General features: G+C 34.0%; 2 protein-coding genes and 1 long non-coding RNA gene across 5 annotated transcripts; 1 reads left to right on the forward strand and 2 right to left on the reverse strand.

Moving 5' to 3' along the window:
• Positions 1-522: 522 nt before the first annotated feature.
• Positions 523-1,914, reverse strand: LOC104769256 (uncharacterized). 2 transcript variants are annotated; one of them, XR_764351.3, is made up of 5 exons: positions 1,655-1,914; positions 1,404-1,534; positions 1,178-1,238; positions 996-1,073; positions 523-852 (listed from the first exon to the last, which is right to left on the reverse strand). It is a non-coding gene; the product is annotated as an uncharacterized LOC104769256 (long non-coding RNA). The 2 variants fall into 2 exon arrangements; XR_002036953.2 differs by having other exon boundaries at positions 929-1,073.
• A 5,804-nt stretch (positions 1,915-7,718) lies between these two features.
• On the forward strand, positions 7,719-12,883 carry LOC104769258 (AP2-like ethylene-responsive transcription factor AIL6). 2 transcript variants are annotated; one of them, XM_010493422.3, is made up of 9 exons: positions 7,818-8,205; positions 8,400-8,650; positions 9,041-9,746; positions 9,933-10,015; positions 11,279-11,287; positions 11,373-11,461; positions 11,563-11,636; positions 11,731-11,858; positions 11,946-12,883. In XM_010493422.3, the coding sequence occupies exons 2-9, from the start codon at positions 8,512-8,514 to the stop codon at positions 12,509-12,511; spliced, it is 1,794 nt and encodes a 597-aa protein (XP_010491724.2). In that variant the 5' UTR covers positions 7,818-8,205; positions 8,400-8,511; the 3' UTR covers positions 12,512-12,883. The 2 variants fall into 2 exon arrangements, with proteins under 2 accessions (XP_087361675.1, XP_010491724.2); XM_087505549.1 differs by lacking the exon at positions 11,279-11,287 and having other exon boundaries at positions 7,719-8,205.
• A 76-nt stretch (positions 12,884-12,959) lies between these two features.
• LOC104769259 (receptor-like cytosolic serine/threonine-protein kinase RBK1) lies at positions 12,960-15,720 on the reverse strand. Its single transcript, XM_010493423.3, has 8 exons — positions 15,283-15,720; positions 14,678-15,139; positions 14,337-14,594; positions 14,082-14,236; positions 13,923-14,002; positions 13,695-13,833; positions 13,460-13,609; positions 12,960-13,351 (listed from the first exon to the last, which is right to left on the reverse strand). The coding sequence occupies exons 1-8, from the start codon at positions 15,293-15,295 to the stop codon at positions 13,196-13,198; spliced, it is 1,413 nt and encodes a 470-aa protein (XP_010491725.2). The 5' UTR covers positions 15,296-15,720; the 3' UTR covers positions 12,960-13,195.
• Between the last annotated feature and the right edge of the window lie 537 nt (positions 15,721-16,257).

Raw genomic sequence — 16,257 nt, forward strand, 5'->3', positions numbered from 1 at the left:
TATATAAAATGGATGATCGTCTGATCGAAACATTTATATGATATAGTTTATGAAGCTATGAATCAATAATCGGCAGTAACTTGTATATTCTATAATGTATATAATTTTTTGCATGTATTTGTCAATGATTGAAAAAAATTAATGTGTTATCCAAATTATTGTAAGATCATCATACTTATTGAAGACCGTCTGCAACTGTCACCTAACATATTTTAGCAAGATATCTTGGAGTTTATTTTCTTGTTAAATAACATAAAGTGAATATGGAATCCATATAAATCAATCACTTATACCAACCAAAGAGAATATATTTGGTCAATTTCAACAAAATCGGATTATACTATTGGATGAAAGGAAAACTATGATATGATCAGTATAATAAAGTGATAACATATTGATATTGATGATATACAAATACAACTACGTACTTACCATCATTAGTGGAGAAACCATCCTAAGTTTCTCACAAATTAAATAATCATATAATAAATACTAAATTAATTAAAATAATCCTAAGAGAACTTTAGCAAAATCATCCCTCCACTAGAGAACCCAAAGAAGTTGCTCAATCATTATTAATTTTGTGTACAAGTGTTTTGAATTTAAACTTGACACACACTCTTGCAAGTAATTCAACAATGGAAAACTAGAATGTAGACAAGGAAAAGGACATTGAAAGGAAATGAAAAAAGCTCAGGTAGAAAAGCTTCAAACTCAGGCTTGGAAAGATCTTGATACAAAGCTTATGTGATTTCGCCTTATTGCCAAGCATCATGGAAATGTTTTGAAGCTGAGAAATTCTCCATTTGTAGCTCTTTGTTCTGCCAGTTTTGAAGTTGTTTCTGAGCTCATCTACAACCAAAACATGAAACTTTAAAACCAGAACCTGCATTTTAAACCATAGCCTGCAGTTTTGAAAAATCAGAACCTGCAAACGATCCATTTAGTCACACATCGAGTAGCACAACATCAAAACATTCCCTAAGCTTATTCACCTTAACACAGCTCAAAACCATCTCAATACAAGTATTAACAGAAAGAATGGCATTGTTGTTCCCCATGTTAAACATGTCCTAAAAGATAAAACCATTGTTCACAAATACATTTCATGAGCCTAGGGGAAATGGAAGTGTTGTTAAAGATCACAATGTAAGACAGAGCAATGAGAATACTCAACACAGCGCACTGGTTTGTCATGCGTTCCCAAAATGTCCTCTTTGCCAACATTGAAAACAATCCTGCGGTATAACCAGAGAACACCACGAAATTTGCATAGCCGTCACTTATCAATATAAAGAGAAATAAATCAACTCAAGAGCTTTGTTCTACATCACCACAAAAATCCTCATTTCAAACGAACAATAATAGCTTAGCGGAGAGAATTTAAGAGAAGAGAAGAGTACCTTCTGACTTTGTAATCGGCGCCAACACTAAAGCCGGAGAAGTCATCGTGAAAACAGCAATCGAGTACTGCTCCGCCGTGTAAGAACTCGCCTCGCAACGAATTGGTGCTCACATCATACAACCTCACACGCTTAGATTCAAAACAAACCCAGAAGAAGAAGAAGAAGAAGAAAATTATCTTCAGATAAAGGGGACTGTTGGAGTCAAATCAAAGACAAAGTAGAAAGGGGGTTTTTGACTAGGCACTAACCTTATCCCATGAAGAAACGAGGAGATGATCACTGTTATTGGAAAATCGGAGATTGGAAATGCCGTCTCAATCAACTAGCCCCGGAGGAGAAGATCGTTCGAAAGCTCCGAAACCGGAGATTTGTTAAAGAAACGCCATAATTAAACTAACCGGAGATCCCAATCTCGAGATCGAGAGAATGAATTGAGAAAAGAAGAATCCATTGTCGTTAACATCGACAGAGAAGAAAAGAGAGAAGGGTCGGAAAAGAAAAAAAAAACAAGAAAATAAATTTTTTGTAATATATTTATCCTACAACTAATCTAAAGCTGACACGTATGCGTTACTTATAGGGTTACTCCACCTCCTTCCTGAAGTAACGATTCTCGGATTATTAGGGAATATTATGGGTTTTTTATTTTCTTTTGAGCCATAAATAGGAGAGTAACTCATAGAGCACTCCCCAGTAATGATGCTCTTACGTACCTACGTGTGATAGAATCATACTATATGATATAGTTGTGATTCAAAAGGGCGAAAGAGGAAGCTAATGTGGAAGCATGTGCTTATCCTCTCAAGGTGCTAGATTCAGCCACGTGTGATGACGTGGCTCTTTCTAAATATGATTTGCAAAGAATTACTATATACATGTGTTCGGTGTTCCAATAAGATTATTATACTTTTATATTGTATTGTGTTATAAAGGTTCTTCGGAGCTTGTAATTGTATCGTCAGAGGGTTTTTACATTCGATACAAAAGGGGCAGGTGTGACCATCCCCACGTGTGATTTCACATGCAATTAGGAGATTTTAAAGCAAAGTCTTCCAAAGAGCCAAATAATTAGAGAACAAAAATATTTTTAAAATGAATAAACTTTGAGTTGAGTATAAGGACAATAACAAGCAAGGATAAATGTTTAGGTATTTTTATTAATGTATGTAACCGAATGTATCACCAATACCTGTTAATGGCTATAATGCCACGTCATTATGGCCAGAACCCTAACGAGAGGCCACACGTCCCCCATTGAATTTTTAAACAGAAACACCCATGATGATCTCGCACAATTTTAACGTATTCTTTCTTTCTTTCTTTCGTGAACTGGCTTCTACGTTTGAGTATGAACGACAATCTCTGATTACGGTTTATGTTATTCTATTTGTACTTAATATACTTGTCAAATTCGCTATTGACCATCAACTTTTTTTGTCAAAGGATCACTGATGAGCAACATTGTATTTTTTTAACATGTTTTAATAAATTAAAAATAAGATTTCAACTATTTCGATCAAGTATATCATGTTGACAAAAAAACAAAAAAAAAAAAGATAAAGTATATCATCATATTTCAGCATATTTTTGACTCTAAAATTTTGAAAGAATTCTAAAACGAAAAATATATAAAAGTATAAAAATCGATAAATGAATAAAAACCAACTAATTGATATTATTTTCTCCAATTTATATAAGCAAAATAGGAAAGAAATAGCTTCTAAACGGAAGTGAATCTTGAAATTATGATGACAACTACATATCATTTTATTAGCTATAAAAGGTTTTGAAGAATTATATGTCAAATTGCCCATCAAGACATGCACTCGTAATCAGTCCGAATCCATCACCAGCAAGCCAAGAATCCAAATGATGGTCAACCCATCGGTCAACGGACATGGTACTTTTCATTGTCGTGTCCGTCTATCTGTAGGCATGCTGGTTCACATTGATATATAAAGCGACTCGACCAAACTTGTGTGTTTCCATATCGGTGGACCGAGTCACACACGTCCATTACGCGAATCAAGCGTGTCAACGTTCATTTATCTGTATGTCTAAGATCTCATGTCTAAGAAGATCTCATCTCATTTCGAACTAACAATTAATTGGTGCATATAATCAGTCATACATTGATTGTTGTTTTGGTTGTACTATCTGATTATATGTGACCATGCAAGCATATGATTGATGCAAATAATCATGCAAGAACCTGCAAAGATCCATTGATTATTGTTTTCGTTGTACTATCTGAAAGATGCTTGATTAGCTAGGTATCTTACAAAGTTTTGATTGCGTTTGTTCATATATTTTTGGAAAATTAGCCAAAATTAATAATGGTAAAGTAAAATAATCTCTTCATCTATCAAAGACGGGTAGATATTTGTTTAAAATCTAAGGGACATATACAAATTAAACTACATATCTATATTAACATTTTTTAAGTACATTTTGCGTTATGTCCTTTTAGTTTTATTTATTTAAAAAGTTATTTATAACATTAACCCTTAAAAAATTTCTAAAACTAACATTACTACAGATTTTGTTTCTTAAATATTTTACATTTCATTCCAACTAAATAAGTAACAACAATCAATATGAAAATAGAAACTATTATACTTTTACTCATATATTATATTGTGTTTTGAAGATATTCTATATCTGAATTATTCGCAAACAAAGAAAATAACAATTTGATTCCCATTTTGTTTTTCAAAACCTGTGAGCTTTGACTCTTAACATAAGAAAAAATTCGATTGACATTTATTTAAATATTATAATTAACATATATAAATTTAATAAAATTTTAATTATTACAAATATGTAAAGTTAAAAAGTTTAAAATACTATATAATGTAGTTATATAGTGAATGAGTTATAAAGAGAATATGTTGTAATTAATAAATACTATTAAATTTGTGTTAACATGGGTTAAATCCTCATTTAATTATTTATCAATACTACTAATATTAGAATATTTGACATAAAATCAAGTTAATTTAACTAAGATTGTGTAAAATAATTAAATCATTAGGAAAAATGTGACTTAATCACAACATATAAATTACTTATTATGTATTTAGATCCTTTATTTTCTTTTATAATAACTAAAAATCAAAATAGAATCTCAAACACTAAACAAAACAAACTAAATATAACAAACAAATGATAATGAAATGTATTGCGGGTTTAAAAAATAATATAAACATTTATCCGCACCATAATCAGAAAATTTAGTTATTTCTCTATTTATAAATCATCCAATATTTAACAAATAGATGCAATATAAATATAAATTATAATAAAAATTATATATCTGCGGTGTATCGCAGGTTAAAATCTAGTTAAAATTTTAAAACAATATATATAAAGTTGGGAGATATTGGAGGTTGAATAAAGTAGAAGTATAGGATACGAGATGATCTATAGATACATAAAATAATACGACATGAAAGCCCTAATCACGTGCCTTAATTGCTGGGCCTTACCTTTTTTTTGGTTCTCCTTAATTTAATTACTCTTTTTTTTTTTTTTGCTTCGTTATTTACAGAGGAAACCCGCCTCCTCATCTGGCGGGTTGTTCCCCACAAGCCTTTTCTTTTTTGTTTCTCGAACTCTCAACTTCTTTCAGCATTTACCATATTTTTTTAACTAATATACTTAGTAGTAATAATTAAAGTTTTTCGATTTGATTTATTATACAGTATGCAAGAAAATGTTATTTAACCGCGCGACCCAATATTATTGTTTTACCAGGGAACTTGACCATTTTCTTTGACCCAAAAGGTATAGCTAGCTAGTGTTGTTCTTGTTTTAATTAGTTCTCACTTTTGCATCCTAGCTACTCTATTACCCTCTTAAAACTTTACTTTTTTATATTGCTATTGTAAATTAAGGTTTGAGCCTTTCATTTATCACGAATTTACAATTATCTTATAAAGTTTCATATAATACATATACTGTATTTTTCTTTTTCATACATAATGGTTAAAAAAAATCTAGACTAATTGAACACTACACGCTTTCGATCTTATCACGTACGACTAAATTGTATGGTTTTAGTATACAAAGTAATATGAATTGTCAATTTGTCATGCAAGACCTTAAAAAATCTACCCCCGAATGAAAAAAGTAGGTTGAATGCTGTGTAAGTGTGTAGCTAAAATATGAAATATTAATTACCGAGGGGTTAAACTGGAAATAAACGACAAAGCCGTAGCCGAGTTAAAAAAAAACAAAGCTAAGAAAACCAGACCGACCCGGAAGAGTAAAATCAGGTTGGGTGGGTTAAAAATGAAAAAGATGGGGAGACAATGCATGTACGACAAGTGGAGAGCGTGGAAACAACTAGTGGTTTGGTTTGGAGTTTAGGGGTAACTTTGTAAATTCTCGTATCGCCTCCCAGTCCCAGATCTTTTGCGACCGTGTTCTAGACAAAATTTCTCCTCCGCAGTGCTATTAAAAAGTCACCACCTCCACAACTAAACATTTTTCATAGACTATAGAAATTGGTAGTCTATTGAAAAAAAAAAACTAAAATGACTATTTTTAAGGTTTATAAATAAATAACTATACTAAATAATATATGCGGAATAAAATACATAGAGTCAAATCGAAATTAATTTTTCCACTCTATTAATATGGTAGCTAGTTTACTTTACTTTACTTACTTTTTAGTTTTTACTAACCCAAAACTAAGTAAGTTAAGTAAACTACACCACAAACATCATTTACGATAATTATAAAAAATTATAAATACCATCACACGACTCTGCAAACTAATACTATCAAGTTAATATTAGAACGTAGTAGAAATATAGAACACCATTTAATAGAAAGGAAAATTAGAAACGTATTACTCGTTTTGGTGTTCACGCGATAAACATTTAGTGATTGTTATTCTTTTTCCAGTAAACATGATTACAAAATTGACGTAAATACTAATGTGTCTGTTTGTTAAAAAAATGTTATAGTATATAGATTAATTAAAACTTCACATGTAAAACGAAAGCATGATAATAAACTGAAAACATAAACGTACTCAAGGTTTATTTGATAAAAATTTTATTAATCCACTTGAACAATCATAACGGAATCCTATACTGACATGATTTTCATTGTCTTCTTCCGAACTTTCGAACATGAATCACTTGAATTTTTCTTTCTTACGCTTGCATTTTTGAGGTAATCGTAATAGTTACCATTTTACTCATGATAAAAGAATGCTCATTTCTTCGCTGTTGAGATGATGTGATGTTTGTCGATCGACCTTGTACATTGCAAAGTCAAAAATATGATTGTGCGGATGATCAAAATATGGAATTTTGATATGCAGTTTGCTATGAATATTGAGTATATGAGTATCAAATATGATATTAGAGAATATATATGAGATAGAAAATGTTAATATGGAATGTTACACTATGAAGTAGTGAAGTGTTCTTTTAGATACCTGACTCGAGTTCAGATGCTAGAATGCTAAACTATTGGTGGAAAACTTGACAAATGACTAACAAGAACAGATTGTTACGTTTGTGCTTCGGCAGTTGTAGTTTGAAAAACGGTTTTTTCATATCTAGATAATTACAATATGTTCAATTCATACATTAGATTATTGATTGTGCTTAAACATACATAAACTTTTAAAATATTTAAATTCTATACAATATAAATTTATGATTTTGTGCTTAAATATACAAAATATGTTTATTTAGTAACTTTGTTAATTTTGCCGTTAGGCCAATCTGACATAGAATCCACGTGCGAAGAAAAATCCAAAATAACATCGATTGAGATATTTATTAAATATTTCGTATATAAATTATAGATAAAATATTGATGAACCCTACATTAGTTTCTAAACTGAATATATATCTTATAACTTATATGAAGAATTTTTTCAAAAAAAATTCACAAAATTATATGGCCACGCGTCACACATTCATTAAACAAACAAAGTTGAATTTCACAACTATCAAATACAGAAAAAAAAAAAGTAAAAGTATTGCCAACAGGCAAAAAAAAAAATTATGTTGTCTAACTAAAAATTCCAAACAAATTAGTAATTTAAATATTTAAAACGTTGGGAAAGTACTAAAGAAATTTACAACTCATACTGATAAAGTGACATTCTTCTTTTTTTTCCCCCGAAATTTAAGTCACATTTGTTTTTATTTTGTTTTTCTTAAATAGTTTTAAGTGATAGTCAAAAGGTCATGAGTCGGAACAAAATATTGTGTAACTGTTTATTACATTACAAAACGAATTAAGTAAGATACGTCTTATATATGTTAGTCATATCATAAAATAATCAGGAAAAAGTTAAAATTAAAAAGCTTAATATATAAGTAAAATATAGAGATACATCGCTCTCTCTCTAAAAATCCCCTCCGGTATTACGCCGGACGACACAGAAGAAACCGCTTCTACTTTTTCTCTCTCTCTCCTAAACTCTCTACATGCACATTCTCTCTCTCTCTACTGCAACTTTTGTATCTTTTTATAAATAAACTATATTATATATTTTTTCTTTATAAGTATACGTCTGAGACGTTCCATAAAGAGCTTCTGCTTCGGCTTCTTTTTTCCTTTCTTATTACCTTCTCATTTATAAATCTCAGACACACCGGTTTACATGCATTTGCTCTCTTTGATCTCTCTTTGTTTTTATCCAAAACACATGCAATAAGATCTTCTGAGATAATATATACACCTCGTGATTATCGTTTTCTCACATCTAGTCTTCTTCCACAAACAAATGCTCAACAAGCTTATAGAGTCAGTGTAACGCTTAAATCAGGTTTGTATTTTTTTGATATATATAACACCACATAGGAAAAGAAAAGGGAAAAAAAAAACAACCTTTATTTCTGGGTTTCTTCTTAAATCATCTTTGTCCTTTTCTCCAGTATCCACCACACATTAGAATTTTGTAGGCGTTCCCATTCTCTCTTTTTCTCATCCTAACTTTTTTTTTACTTATTTTAATCTCAGCTCAGCAGACGATTTATTTACCAAAGAAGAAGAAGAACAAACAAGAGAGAGAGAGAGAGAGAAAAAAAAAGTAGTATACTATAAAAAGCAGAAAGAAGGAAAGAAACTAGAGATGGCTCCGATGACGAACTGGTTAACGTTTTCTCTGTCACCAATGGAGATGTTGAGGTCATCTGATCAGTCTCAGTTTGTCTCCTATGACGCTTCTTCCGCCGCTTCCTCTTCTCCTTATCTCCTCGATAATTTCTATGGTACCCTTCTTCTCTTTTTTTTTTTTTTTTTGAATAATGATTGAAATTAACAGTACATAGGAGGAGGTGTGTAAGTATAGCCCTCTCTCTGACTGAGTAGTAACCGACTTGGTTGTTGTAGCGTATCCCCCACCCCTATAACCGTGTTTGCTTAACTCAGCCTCCTCTCCCCACCCCCTCGTGTTTTCTCTCTGACTTTTGTCTGTTTCCCGAGAATAGCATAAGAAAAACCAAAAACAAAAAAAAAAATCTAATTTTTATTTTCTTCTCCTCCTGAGTCTTTGATCTTTTCTTCTTTGATCTTCTTAACCCAAAAAATAAAAATTCGATTTTGCTTTTCTAAATCTTCTGGGTATGTACGTATGTATCTAAAGCCATCAACTTTTATAGGTTGGACGAATCAAAAGCCACAAGAGTTTTTCAAAGAAGAAGCTCAGTTAGCAGCAGCAGCTTCAATGGCGGATTCAACAATCTTAACAACGTTCGTAGACCCACAGTCTCATCATTCTCAGAGTCACATCCCTAAGCTCGAAGATTTTCTCGGTGACTCTTCTTCGATGGTCCGTTACTCAGACAACAGTCAAACCGAAACACAAGACTCTTCCCTCACTCAAATCTACGATCCACGTCACCACCACCAAAACCACCATAACCAAACCGGGTTCTACTCTGATCACCACGATTTCAAAACCATGGCCGGTTTTCAAACCGCTTTCTCTACAAACTCCGGTTCTGAAGTCGATGACTCTGCTTCTATCGGAAGGACTCATCTCGCTGGAGAGTATTTGGGTCACGTTGTTGAATCTTCTTCCGGACCGGACCTAGGGTTTCACGGTGGATCTACCAACACTGGTGGAGCTTTGTCACTTGCGGTTAACGTTAACAACAACAGTACTAATCAGCACCGTAATGATAATGAGATTACTAATCATCATTACCGTGGTGAGAGAAACAACAACAACGAACACAACAACGAGAACAAGACAGAATCTGAGAAAGAGAAGCCAATCGTGGCTGTTGAAACATCGGATTGTTCTAATAAGAAGATTGCTGATACGTTTGGACAAAGGACTTCGATTTACAGAGGTGTTACTCGGTAAGTTAATTTAATTCTATTAAGACAAGAAGAATCCAAGGCAGTTTTGTTGTGATTAGGGAAATTTAATTAATTAAACTGTTTTGTGATTTGTGTTATTATTTGACCTTTTGGTCAAAGACTTGAAGGTTACTTATTACTATTAGTTTAAGTGCAAAAGTACTAATGTGATTGATTGATATGCAGACATAGATGGACGGGAAGATATGAAGCTCATCTATGGGATAATAGCTGTAGGAGAGAAGGTCAGGCCAGGAAAGGTCGTCAAGGTATATTTTTTTTTTGCTCTCATTCAATTCATTTTTAATTGATTTCACTATTTGCATTTTTGAGTTTATTTGTTCTCTCATGTCTCTGAAGTGGAACAAACCGGGTTTGTCTGATGTTTATTAAGTGGGTTTAAGAAGGATATAGTAGTAGAGTGTGAAGTATAGTAGGACAAAGAAATTGAATGCAAGATTCAAAAGAAGCTTTACCTTTTTCTTTATTTCTATTGATATGTCTATATCTTTATATTATGATTGATAGAACTTTGGGTGGTGATTTGTATTTGTGAAGGGGAGCCAAAGTTTTTTTTTAAACTTGACAATACTTTTGAGTCAGGACTCTGGAAAAAAAAAATGTATATAAAATATAGCTGTTGTTGTTGATTTTTCATATATTTAGCAGAAGGGTGCCGCCATTTTGTTCCTTTGTCTTTATTACATTTTTCTTTTTCCTTTCATTTCACACTATTACACATACTAAAGCCTAAAGGTACATTAGATGGGGTCCTCATGGCATTGCCTATATGATGCAAATCTCTGTTTCTTGATTGACATGTTTTTGGACCCACTTTGACCCTCTCTCTAATCCTCCTACATATTACTACTCTCTCTCTCTCTAAGTGTTAGCATATGTATTTATGATTTGATGTTCTATGCAGGAGTGTGATGTGAGACCATTGGACTGTTTTTCATCAGTTTTAGCTTGTAGGTATAGTGAAAGAGTAGTACTTAAGGTCGATTAGATATTGATTTTGAGTGCAAAATATGGTGTTACTTACACTGAAGAAAGATATCAGGGATTTCAAAAATTTATTAATGAAAATTTTCAGAGAGTTGGGTCTAGTGTTTCTGCTGTCCATAAGGTGTCAGATTGATTTATGTGTAGTGTTCACATCAACAAAGCAAAGTCTGAATATTCTCAGTGGCTTTTGCTTTATTTATATATTTTTTTGCTTTGGGCTACCAGTACGCACCACAAACAAGAGTGGGGATCTAAGGGTTTGACCACATCCAACACTTCTATGCTCTTTTTTCGTTTTATTTTCAAATTCTCTCACTTTTGCTTTCTGAGTATTCATTAGACTGGTATAGTGACATTCTTAAAATGTTAATATAATGGTTGACAACTAATGTGCCTTAGCATCATTTTTGCATAATAGAACTAGTAATTTAAACGTCTTTAGAAATTTGGCTAAGTCTTGTACTCTCTTTTGGCATGTGCTACTCGATATGGGGATGCATTTTGGCTCTGCTTTGAATCAACAGTATACTTGGGTAAGAACAAATATCTCAATCTGAAGCTGTGTAAGTAATGTTGAATATGTATATATATGGTGTCTTAAATTTGTTAATGATTCAGGTGGATATGACAAAGAGGATAAGGCAGCTCGTGCTTACGATTTAGCGGCGCTTAAATACTGGAATGCTACTGCTACCACCAATTTCCCTGTAAATAAATACCTTCTTACTCCTCTTCTGAATTTATCCGTTTGTAGTTAATTTACATACATTAGTCAACTCTTTACTAATCCATTCTAATGGTTTTGTAGATTACCAATTACTCGAAAGAATTGGAGGACATGAAGCACATGACCAAGCAAGAGTTCATTGCCTCCCTCAGGAGGTAAGTCCAAAAGCAAAAACTTTTCAGAGTGTAACTAATAGTTTGAGTATGTTTCTTTGATACTAACTTGAGGTTAAAAACCAATATAATACAGGAAGAGTAGCGGTTTCTCTAGAGGAGCTTCGATATACCGAGGTGTGACAAGGCATCATCAACAAGGACGTTGGCAAGCAAGGATTGGCCGTGTTGCCGGGAATAAAGATCTTTACCTTGGAACCTTTGGTAAGTAAATCAACAAAACTTGGTCTTAAAGATAGGTTAAAAACCATCATCTGTTGTTATTAAGTTGAGTTGTGGTGTTTGTTGTAGCGACGGAAGAGGAAGCTGCTGAGGCCTACGACATAGCAGCAATCAAATTCAGAGGAATAAACGCTGTAACTAACTTTGAGATGAACCGTTACGACGTTGAAGCCATCATGAAGAGTGCACTTCCCATTGGTGGTGCAGCTAAACGTCTTAAGCTCTCTTTAGAAGCTGCTTCATCAGAGCAAAAACCAATCCTCGGTCATCAACTTCATCATTTCCAGCAACAGCAGCAGCAGCAGCAACAACAGCTTCAGCTTCAGTCATCTCCGAATCACAGTAGCATTAACTTCGCTCTTTGTCCTAACTCAGCGGTTCAGTCTCAACAGATCATTCCTTGTGGAATCCCTTTTGAAGCAGCTGCCCTTTACCATCACCAACAACAACAGCAACAGCAACAGCAGCAGCAGCAGCAGCAGCAGCAGCAACAGAACTTTTTCCAGCATTTTCCTGCGAATGCAGCTTCTGACTCGACCGGGTCTAATAACAACTCCAACGTTCAGGGATCAATGGGACTAATGGCGCCAAATCCGGCTGAGTTCTTCCTCTGGCCTAATAATCAGTCTTACTAAAACCAACTTCTTGATGAGTCAAGATTGTCCTAATCAGTCAAGTTTTTATCGTTTCTAAGGGATACAACTTCAACTTCAACTTCTTGATTCTGGCTAACCCATAAGCTGACTAGAAGGATCTAAAAAATCTCACTTATGTTTTTGTTTTGATTAACTGTTGTTGTTTAGGCAGGAGTAGATGGGGGGTGAAATGTGGAAGCATCTTAAAAATGGTTGGCCTCATTAATGTATTAAACGTAAGCTCGGTGGAGAAAATGGTAGTTTTTGGGAATTAGGGGGGTGGTTTCTTTTTATATTTTGTATGTATAAGGCTCATCAGCTTATCGGTAGCGAACTTTGTTTTCCATTTATGAAAAAGTTATCTTCAGAAAATTCTGAGTTGCTGTTGTTGTTCTATATCTACTTATGAGCCCATTTGGTATCAAATTGACAACTCTTTGGAGGTTGATGAGACTAACAAAGTTCAGTAGAACAAGAGAAAAGACAACACATGTTGAAGATATTCACAGTTTGGTTGGAAAAGTAAAAAAAAAAAAGCTCTAATGGAAAACAAACAAACAAAAACTCAGTCAAGAAAAGAAAAATCTAAAAAGAGAGAATAAAAAACAGTTCTTTTTTGGTTTTTCTGTAGAGGTCTCTCTGTTATAAGGGAATAAGGGATTATGTTGATCTGATTGCTTCTACTCACTCCATCAAGAGTTGCCTATGGCGGGTTAGTTCATTGAGGTATGAGGAAGAAGTATGATCTTGTAGATCGCATGCGCTCACACTCACTGTTCTTTCACCTGCCTTGTGCTGCAGCTCAGCTGGCCCGTCTTCTCCACGCAACAGCTGCACTAACTGCACAAAATTTCACATTATAACCGATACACAAGCTAGTTGAACCAAAGTTCAGGTTTTGGCTCTAGCATCTAGGTGAAGATGGGAAGATTATATGATATACCATACCCGAGTCATGTCAGGTCGCATAGCGGCTATATGATGTATGCACATTGAAGCTGTTAGCATCACTCGTTGCATCTCTGTTGGATCAAACTCATTTCCTAGCCGTGGATCCACAATGTCCTCCATGCTGTTCTTCTCAAGAAAAGGTTTTGCCTGCATTACCAAACCGCAAAAGGTAAACAAAAGACCTCCAGCTGAAACTTTGATGACTCTAAACCAAGAGTTCTAGATAGATTACCCATGCAACAATGCTCTGCCTACTTGCTGTATCAACAGCTCGACGACTAGTTATGATCTCCAGAAGTAATACCCCAAAGGCAAACACATCAATCTTCTCATCAACAATGCCGTGCATAAAGTACTCTGGAGCTAGATACCTGGAGGAACAAAGAGCCAATGAAACCTGGTTTTTTAGTTTTGATCATCAAAAGATGTTCATCAAAACTTTGAAGCTTTCTCTTTTTACCCGAATGTGCCTTCGATAGGGAATACAACATGATGAGGCCAGTTCTCTGGAAGCCATTTTGCAAGTCCGAAATCCGAAATCTGTAATGAGATACACATGGTTCTCAAACCAACCTAATACCAAGAAAATGTTCAGAGATGTTGGTCAAAGATCATTTACCTGAGCTTCGTAATCTTTGTTGAGCAATATGTTAGAAGCTTTGATGTCACGGTGAATGATCCGTCTTGGACAAGCATTGTGAAGGTAACTCAGACCATCAGCTATACCTAGAGCCACTTTGTACCTTATCTTCCACTCCAAACACTCCTCTGATCCTACAAAGATCAAAGAGACAACAAGCAAGATCACAACATTGTCTAAAGATACTATACACAAGATTTTTCCAGTTAAAAAAAATATGACTTTTAAGCATACCAAAGAGCCATGAAGCAAGACTGCCATAAGGAGCGTACTCAAGCACAAAATGCAAACCGCGATCACTGCTGAAACCGCGAAGGCGAGCTGCGTTTGGATGGTTTACATGTGCGATTATACCAAGCTCTGAAAGGAAATCGCTAACTCTTTCTTCTTCTTCCTTGGCGTGACTCATCAGCTTCTTGATCGCCACAGTCTCACCATCAGGCAAAACCCCTTTGTATACCTCAGCATGTCCTCCTTTCCCAATCATATTCTCTAACAAAAGCAAAACAAAACAGAGTTTTTTACATCAGAAACTCAGATTCTCACAAAGAGTTTTGTGTTTATTTTGTCTTTACCAGGATTGAAATAGTCAGTGGCTACAGCGAGCTCTTCGTAAGTGAAGTTTCTCCAAGAAGGTTTAGCCATGAAGAAGGCTTCACTAGGGAAGGCTGCATTGTTATCAGAAGGAGAGAACTTAGGTTGCTTACGCCGCAAGTTTTTACGGGTAAGTTCGTAACTTGCGAGAAGAGGAATGACTGAGAAACGTCTCATGGACTTCTTCTTGATAGATTCAATCATTTTGTTCCATTGAAGACCATGGTAATAAGAAGACGAAACGTTTTTAGGAGTATTTGAAAACGGTGACGACGCAGATGATTTATCATCAGGCGAACACGAGCTACAACTACTGTTGTCAGAATCTGAAACGATAGCTGCGTTACCGAGAACACCTCTTGGAGATATCGAATCTTCGAGGCCTAAGTCGTTCCTATGAAGCTCTATCTCTTGATCATCTTTGCTTTCTTTGTTCTCGTTCTCTATGTAATGATGTCACACAGGGAATACAAAAAGTCAGTTCTCCATATTCATAAAACCAGAAAATAAATTTGGAAGACAAAAGATAAAATTCCATTTTCTTAAATAGGAAAATAACTTAAGCTTTATGTATAGGTTTCATTACCTTCAACAGCCATAGCTCAAATGGTTTTTTCTTTCTTCCTCTAATAAAAGAAATAAGCCCTTGGATTGTAATAACACTCAGATTTCCATTTGAACAAATTTCTTCTACAAAAAAAAAAAAAAAAACAGAGAAGAAGAGAATTAAGGGAAACAGAGAAAACAGAGGTTTTATTTTTTTTTGGTTTTGTTTCTTTGAGAGAGAGAGAGAGAGAGAGGGGAAAAAAAACGAAATAGTTATTCTTGGAAGAAAAAGAAAGTTATGAGGGAAGAGGAGTCAGCTTTTTTGCTGAGTGGAGATGGATTGGAATCTCTGCTATATTTATACAACTCCAACTCTTTTTTGTTTTTTCATTTCATTTTTCAACTGCAAGTCAAGTCAAGTTTTGTTTTTCTTGTTTTTGTTTTTGTAATATTTTCTGGTTACTAGATTAGTTAGTACGATCTTTTAAATTTTATTAGTTTCTGAGAGGAAGAAGATGAAAAGGATTAGAGATTGATACCGTAACTAACGCCTTTACGATGTACGAAACACATCGACGGTTTTGGATACTATAATAATCTCTATCTGGAGCTGGTTTGTGGGCATTTTAGTCCAAATTTAAATTAAGACACATCACCTTTGCTTGGCAATGAAACTGAGATTTTTTAATACTACTATTAAAGGGGTTTTGTTGAGATTATATTTCACTTAAATTATATTCTCCGCAAAATAGCTATAATTCGTGAGTTATAAATAAATAGCCCATGTGATAAGATAATATCGACATTTTTATTTTTCAATAGCACACCGTTAAGCTATTTTTTTCTTACATTTGAGTTCATGTTTTTACAACTTCACCAAGGTTGAAAGTGTCGGAACATTCGGTATAATCGTTTATAAGTTTGAATGACGGCTTAATATTTTTGATGTACGTAGTATGGTTTAAAACGACGACAATTACAAAGGAAGAAAAGAGGATGTAATGTATGGATTTGC

This window comes from Camelina sativa, chromosome 20, assembly GCF_030686135.1.
Source record: "Camelina sativa cultivar CO46 ecotype springtype chromosome 20, ASM3068613v1".
Taxonomy (NCBI): Eukaryota; Viridiplantae; Streptophyta; class Magnoliopsida; order Brassicales; family Brassicaceae; genus Camelina; species Camelina sativa.